This window comes from Salvelinus namaycush, chromosome 5 (genome assembly GCF_016432855.1).
Source record: "Salvelinus namaycush isolate Seneca chromosome 5, SaNama_1.0, whole genome shotgun sequence".
Lineage (NCBI taxonomy): Eukaryota > Metazoa > Chordata > Actinopteri > Salmoniformes > Salmonidae > Salvelinus > Salvelinus namaycush.
The window spans coordinates 62894341-62901657 of NC_052311.1; the positions used below are offsets into that span (position 1 = coordinate 62894341).

Consider the following 7317-nt stretch of genomic DNA (forward strand, 5'->3'; position numbering starts at 1 on the left):
AGTATGTCCTCTAAGAATACTGCACGCTTTATGTCGTTCAACCTCCAGTATCAGACTATAATATCCAGATTCTCATAGTTCCCACTAAGTCTTGCTGGAACTACCATCCTGAATATCTGATCCCCAACATCTATACAAACGTATCTGTACATTTATTGCAAGAATCTCTTTAGTGCTTTTGGAATCATACTGAGGTGTAATTTATCATACATAACCGTTCAGCCAGAGCCAGACACACCACAGAGTTCATGGATGATAGTTAGTTAGAACTCAGTATATCTACGGCTCTGGGTTCAAGAGTACAACATTGACCCTTCACTATATATCAACACATTTCCAAAGGCTCAGAGCAACTAGGTTTTGGGTGCAAGAGAGAGAGAGAGAAAGGGAGAAAAGTAAGAAGCATTGCCAGAACATGCAGCTAAAGTCATTCTTAGGGGGAGGTTAGTTCTTTTGTACGATTTGATACACAAAGAGGGAAGTTGTAGTATTTGAACAAGGCTCCTGTTTCATTTGGAGTACATTATGGGGGGTTGTAGCATAACATACAAATCAAATCGCTATGTCCAAGGTCATCTCAGAGACAGGAAATCCCGAGTTTGGGAGTATGATTTCTTAGACAGGTGAGTTTGGGGTAGATGGTGTGTGAGTTTTGAGTTTGGGGTAGATGGTGTGTGAGTTTTGAGTTTGGGGTAGATGGTGTGTGAGTTTTGAGTTTGGGGTAGATGGTGTGTGAGTTTTGAGTTTGGGGTAGATGGTGTGTTAGTTTTGAGTTTGGGGTAGATGGTGTGTGAGTTTTGAGTTTGGGGTAGATGGTGTGTTAGTTTTGAGTTTGGGGTAGATGGTGTGTGAGTTTTGAGTTTGGGGTAGATGGTGTGTGAGTTTTGAGTTTGGGGTAGATGGTGTGTGAGTTTTGAGTTTGGGGTAGATGGTGTGTGAGTTTTGAGTTTGGGGTAGATGGTGTGTGAGTTTGGGGTTTGGGGTAGATGGTGTGTGAGTTTTGAGTTTGGGGTAGATGGTGTGTGAGTTTTGAGTTTGGGGTAGATGGTGTGTGTTTTGAGTTTGGGGTTGATGGTGTGTGAGTTTTGAGTTTGGGGTAGATGGTGTGTGAGTTTGGGGTTGATGGTGTGTGAGTTTTGAGTTTGGGGTAGATGGTGTGTGAGTTTTGAGTTTGGGGTTGATGGTGTGTGAGTTTGGGGTAGATGGTGTGTGAGTTTGGGGTAGATGGTGTGTGAGTTTGGGGTAGATGGTGTGTGAGTTTGGGGTAGATGGTGTGTGAGTTTTGAGTTTGGGGTAGATGGTGTGTGAGTTTTGAGTTTGGGGTAGATGGTGTGTGAGTTTGGGGTTTGGGGTAGATGGTGTGTGAGTTTTGAGTTTGGGGTAGATGGTGTGTGAGTTTTGAGTTTGGGGTAGATGGTGTGTGTTTTGAGTTTGGGGTTGATGGTGTGTGAGTTTTGAGTTTGGGGTAGATGGTGTGTGAGTTTGGGGTTGATGGTGTGTGAGTTTTGAGTTTGGGGTAGATGGTGTGTGAGTTTTGAGTTTGGGGTAGATGGTGTGTGAGTTTTGAGTTTGGGGTAGATGGTGTGTGAGTTTTGAGTTTGGGGTTGATGGTGTGTGAGTTTGGGGTAGATGGTGTGTGAGTTTGGGGTAGATGGTGTGTGAGTTTGGGGTAGATGGTGTGTGAGTTTGGGGTAGATGGTGTGTGAGTTTGGGGTAGATGGTGTGTGAGTTTGGGGTAGATGGTGTATGAGTTTTGAGTTTGAGGCACCTTTCTTCTGAAGGCAGTTTGGAGATGGACTAGGTAAGGGGTGTTGAGGATTACATGTTGATTTTACCTCAAGAAAATTAACCACAAAAAAAAATACTAAAATAATAACGATGTAAGATTGTAAACATACGGCAACACTAGCAGGCCATTAAACTTTCACTGTCAGTGGGCAAAACGAGTGTACATTTTTCTGTACATTTTACCGCGTCATCAGGAGAAAAGGAAGGTTAACCATTTCACGAGTGGAAGACAAAAAGGTGAGTTCCTTGAACACTTAAAGTGAGTTTCACTCCGGATGAAGAGCTGGACAAATGAACGTACATTTGAGTTTTGAAAAAGAGTGAGCAGTTTAATGAGAATATGCGGTTCGTGTGAGAGTGATGTTCACAGCTCCAGAAAAGTGTTTACCTTAGACACAGATCTAGGATCAGCTTATGCTCCACTGATCCTAGATTTTAACCATTAGGAGGAGAAACACTAAACTGACCATAGCTCAGAGTCTAGGGGAAACTTTATTATCCTACTTCTCTCCATCCTCTCTAGTCTTGAAGTTAGAGAGAGATCCCAGAGAGTTGGAGAGGACAGATAGAGTTGTGTTCAGTATGGCTAGGTGGAGGTTGAAGATAGGAGGTTAGTTGAGAGGTCAAAGTTCAGGAAAGGAAGGCCAGGCGCAGGTGCAGAGGAGGGCTCCAAGGGGAAGGAGGAGGGAAGGAGGAAGGGAAAGAGGAAGGATGCATGTTGAAAGTATTGGAACAAGGCTGTAGCAAAGGTCCAGTCGTTCCCTCCTCATAGTGCTGACTCCCTCCACCGCCCATCAGGATATGTTAGTAGCCTGTTCCTTCATCCTTCCTCTCCCCTGTCTAACTCATCCCGCCATCCTCCACATCTCCTCCTCCCTTTGTATCTCTCCTTCATTAGACCATACCATGCCTCCACTCTCCTCTGTGTGGGTACACTTTCTGCCTCCTCTCCTTTTCCTCCCCCTCCCCTCCCATCTTTCCTCCCTCCTCCCCCTCTCACAGGGCTGACTCTGTATACAGTGCCCCTGATGACCCGTGAGGGGGGTTGGCCGTCAGTAATCGCCATAGCGACGCAGAGGAGGAGGAGCTTAAGTCGCCGCAGCTGCGCAAGTGGATCCCCTCCGTCACAGGGGGTTGGTTGCTATGACGGCGGTTGTGGCGGCTGTCGCTATGGGAGTGGTGGTGACCACGGTGATGAGGGTGTGGGGGGTGGGATCCCTGGCTGGCCCCCCAGGAGTTACGTAACACCTGGAGACAGACAGACAGACACTAGTGTGAGTCTGTATGTGTGTGTGAGTGTGTGTGTATTTACTGTATGTGTGTATATGTGTCAGTGTGTGTTACCTGCTCTAAAGGGAGATGGTCTGTCCCGTTGCCCTCTACTCCGCCTCTCCTTTTCTGACCCTGTCCCGTGTTCCCAGAATGCTCTGCGGCGGACGCCAGGTTCCGTTTGGAGCGCTGCAGGAAGCGAGCCACCAACCCCCTCGTCACCTGACAGGAAGAAAAGGAGACAGGATGAGAAATGAGGACCTGGCATAATCGTTCTACATACAGCATGTCCATTTCTAGATATAAGTATCTTTGCAGAGTATATGGCTGCTGTTATTAGTCTTTTTCAGCCATTAAGCCACACCTTGAGGTCCCCAAGAGAGCGGTTGCATTCTTTGGGCAGGTGCAAGGGAGAGTTGGCGGGGCCTTTGGAGAGGGGCAAGGTGCGCCCCATGGTGGCTGCCTTCACACTGCCCTTCCTGGGGAGGAGGGCTGAGGGGGGCACCAGAGAGGAGCGGGGCAGCAGGCATGCCTCGGAGGACGGACCTGGGGAAGACAGACACAAACTATAATCTGTAGTGTCTAACCCAAAGGTGGTCAATACTGCCTTCTCTAACCGCTAACCTTTACCTTCTCACCTGTGTCTGTAGAGGTCTGAGAGTTCTCCCTCACTCCTTTACTGCCCACTGAGCCACCACTGAAGTCAACTAGATCAGAGAGGGAGGGAGAGAGCAGAGAGGGAAGGAGAGAGGAGAGCGGGAGGGAAAGAGGAGAGAGGGAGGGGAGAGAAGAGAAGGAGCTGGGAGAAGGGAGGGAGAGATGAGAGAGGGAGGGAGAGTTGAGAAAGGGAGGAGAGAAGGAGGGAGAGAGGAGAAAGGGAGGGAGGAGAAAGGAAGAGAGAGAAGAGAGGAGAGAGGAGAAAGGGAGGGAGAGAGGAGAGAGGGAGGGAGAGAGAGGAGAGAGGGAGGGAAAAGAGGAGAGCGTGAGGGAGAGAGAGGGAGGTAGAGAGGGAGGTATGAAATAGATATGAAATGCAAACTATCACCACGTCTTTCTTGCATAGTGTATTCATAGCGTGTTCATAGAGTGTTATATAGTGTGTTCATAGTGTGAGTTGTAAATCACTAACACTGGATGTCTGTACATGTGTGTTGTGTGTGTGTGTGTACCCACCAGTATCAGCAGAAGAGCTGAGACCAGGCTCGCTGTGTGACCTCACTAGGGGCAGAAGCCCGTCACTATGCCCCCTCTCGCTCCTTCCGCCCTGACGACGCAGGTACAACGGCTGTAGAGGGAGGGGCACGCCGTTGCCCTGACCACCCTGCTGATTGACAGCTGAGGATGAGGAAGTGGGAGGAGCTGCAGAGGCAGAGGCAGAACCGCGTCGTAAAGGGGTGCAAGGCCCGACTCGTTTCTCTAGGATAGAGGAGCGCTGGTGAGAGGTGGCGCCCCCTAGCAGCTCCAACTGGGAACAACTACTGGCCAACATAGCCTGTCGCCTCAACACTGGAGACCTGCAAAGAGGGGGGAGAGGGAGGGTTGTTCTCTTTTGAGAAGGAGCTGTAAGAAAGTGGCTGTGAACTGTGTGTGTGATTGTCCTTGTATTTACCTGTATGTAGCTGTAGCAGTGCTAGACGAGGAGCAGGAGTTGGACCTCTCTCCTCTGTAGCATCGCCTGGCCCTGGGGCCCACCAGGGGACTCTCTACCAGGGGACTCTCTGGGGCTTGGGGAGGGGGGCCACGGAAGCTCACATACTCCCCTCCTTCTCCCCCGTCTCCCCCCTCCACTCCCCCGGTGCTCCCTCTCTCCCCCCTAGCCCTCACCCCCACGAGGCAGGAGTCCTCTGAAGGTGAGGAGTCATCTGGGATGTCAATGATCTCCGACATCAACAGAGAACCACTGTCCATTGAGACTGGAGGGAGGGAGGGAGACGGTTCATTTACTTGTTTATATTAGGCTAAATTTATGAATTGGCAGTGTTGCCTGTTTACAGATGAAGTCGGAAGTTTACATACACTTAGATTGGAGTCATTAAAATTTGTTTTTCAACCACTCCACAAATTTCTGGTTAACAAACTATAGTTTTGGCAAGTCAGTTAAGACATCTACTTTGTGCATGACACAAGTAATTTTTCCAACAATTGTTTACAGACAGATTATTTCACTTATAATTCACTGTATCACAATTCCAGTGGGTCAGAAGTTTACATACACTAAGTTGACTGCGCCTTTAAACAGCTTGGAAAATTCCAGAAAATTATGTCATGGCTTTAGAAGCTTCTGATAGGCTTCTGAGGTGTACCTGTGGATGTATTTCAAGGCCAACCTTCAAATTCAGTGCCTCTTTGCTTGACATCATGGGAAAATCAAAAGAAATCAGCCAAGACCTCAGATTCTTTTTTTTACTAGGATTAAATGTCAGGAACTGTGAAAAACTGAGTTGAAATGTATTTGGCTAAGGTGTATGTAAACTTCTGACTTGAACTGTAGGTAAAGAACCAGAGTCAATGGGCCCTTCATGGGAACTCTCCATTCAATACCAAACTTGTAAAAACGTGATAATAGAGCTGAATGTAGCATATGTGACTCTCACCCTCTCCGCTGAAGGCAGTGGATGTGGCCCTCTCTCCAGACAGCTCGTTCCCATGGCTGTCAAACACCGTGGCCTAAAGACAACCACACCGGACATGTGTTTAATAGACACACACACATCTGCATGCACACACAAACAAACATACACAGAGGCAATTGTCCTGTATTCCTGCTTAGCACGTTCACTCTCTCTCTTTCACTCACTCACTCACTCACTCACGCACGCACGCACGCACGCACACACACACCAGCAAACATGTCCAGATTCCCCCACTGACCTGGCTAGCTGCTCTCTGTCCCATCACTAATTCGTAAGGAGGGGGACAGTCAGTGGGGTACAGAGGAACTGGACTCTCCATCGACCCGTTATAGGTGATACTGAGGACATATAGATACACAGACAAACAATGAAGACTGATTTTATTGTCTATTTACAAATGCTAGAGTGTGTGTGTAATAATAATATATATATTTGTCCTGTTACACACAAGTGTTTACAGTTTTTTCCCAATTGCTAACATGCATTGGTCAAAACTGAAGTCACATTGTCAAAACTTTTCACACAGTCAGCGACACAGAAATGTATTTGGACCAAACTGTGAATAATTTTTCATTGCTTTCACACAAAATGCATCAATGACCACATTCTCCAAAATCCATGAACTCTTTTCTCATTCATACTCCACCAACTGTAAAACTATATACACTGCTCAAAAAAATAAAGGGAACACTTAAACAACACAATGTAACTCCAAGTCAATCACACTTCTGTGAAATCAAACTGTCCACTTAGGAAGCAACACTGATTGACAATAAATTTCACATGCTGTTGTGCAAATGGAATAGACAAAAGGTGGAAATTATAGGCAATTAGCAAGACACCCCCAAAAAAGGAGTGATTCTGCAGGTGGTGACCACAGACCACTTCTCAGTTCCTATGCTTCCTGGCTGATGTTTTGGTCACTTTTGAATGCTGGCGGTGCTCTCACTCTAGTGGTAGCATGAGACGGAGTCTACAACCCACACAAGTGGCTCAGGTAGTGCAGTTCATCCAGGAAGAGTGGCAGGGAGAGGGAGAATGCGTGGAGGACAACGGAGAGGAAGACAGGTTGGTGGGGAAAGAAGAGTGTCAGGGAGAGGGAGAATGCGTGGAGGACAACGGAGAGGAAGACAGGTTGGTGGGGAAAGAAGAGTGGCAGGGAGAGGGAGAATGTGTGGAGGACAACGGAGAGGAAGACAGGTTGTTGGGGAAAGAAGAGTGGCAGGGAGAGGGAGAATGCGTGGAGGACAACGGAGAGGAAGACAGGTTGGTGGGGAAAGAAGAGTGGCAGGGAGAGGGAGAATGCGTGGAGGACAACGGAGAGGAAGACAGGTTGGTGGGGAAAGAAGAGTGGCAGGGAGAGGGAGGGCAACGGAGAGGAAGACAGGTTGGTGGGGAAAGAAGAGTGGCAGGGAGAGGGAGAATGCGTGGAGGACAACGGAGAGGAAGACAGGTTGGTGGGGAAAGAAGAGTGACAGGGAGAGGGAGGACAACGGAGAGGAAGACAGGTTGTTGGGGAAAGAAGAGTGACAGGGAGAGGGAGAATGTGTGGAGGGCAACGGAGAGGAAGACCTAGAGCGGTGGTCTCTGATGAGTTAAGGGCCACAATTATTGACCATGTTGTAAA

At 48.1% G+C, this 7317-nt stretch overlaps 1 protein-coding gene across 1 annotated transcript; it reads right to left on the bottom strand.

The window, feature by feature from the left end:
- Positions 1-2773: 2773 nt before the first annotated feature.
- On the bottom strand, positions 2774-4809 carry LOC120047707 (protein FAM189B-like). The gene is made up of 6 exons (XM_038993262.1): positions 4667-4809; positions 4231-4571; positions 3696-3764; positions 3422-3603; positions 3133-3279; positions 2774-3036 (listed from the first exon to the last, which is right to left on the bottom strand). Exons 2-6 carry the CDS (start codon positions 4544-4546, stop codon positions 2785-2787), a joined length of 966 nt encoding a protein of 321 aa, XP_038849190.1. The 5' UTR covers positions 4547-4571; positions 4667-4809; the 3' UTR covers positions 2774-2784.
- Between the last annotated feature and the right edge of the window lie 2508 nt (positions 4810-7317).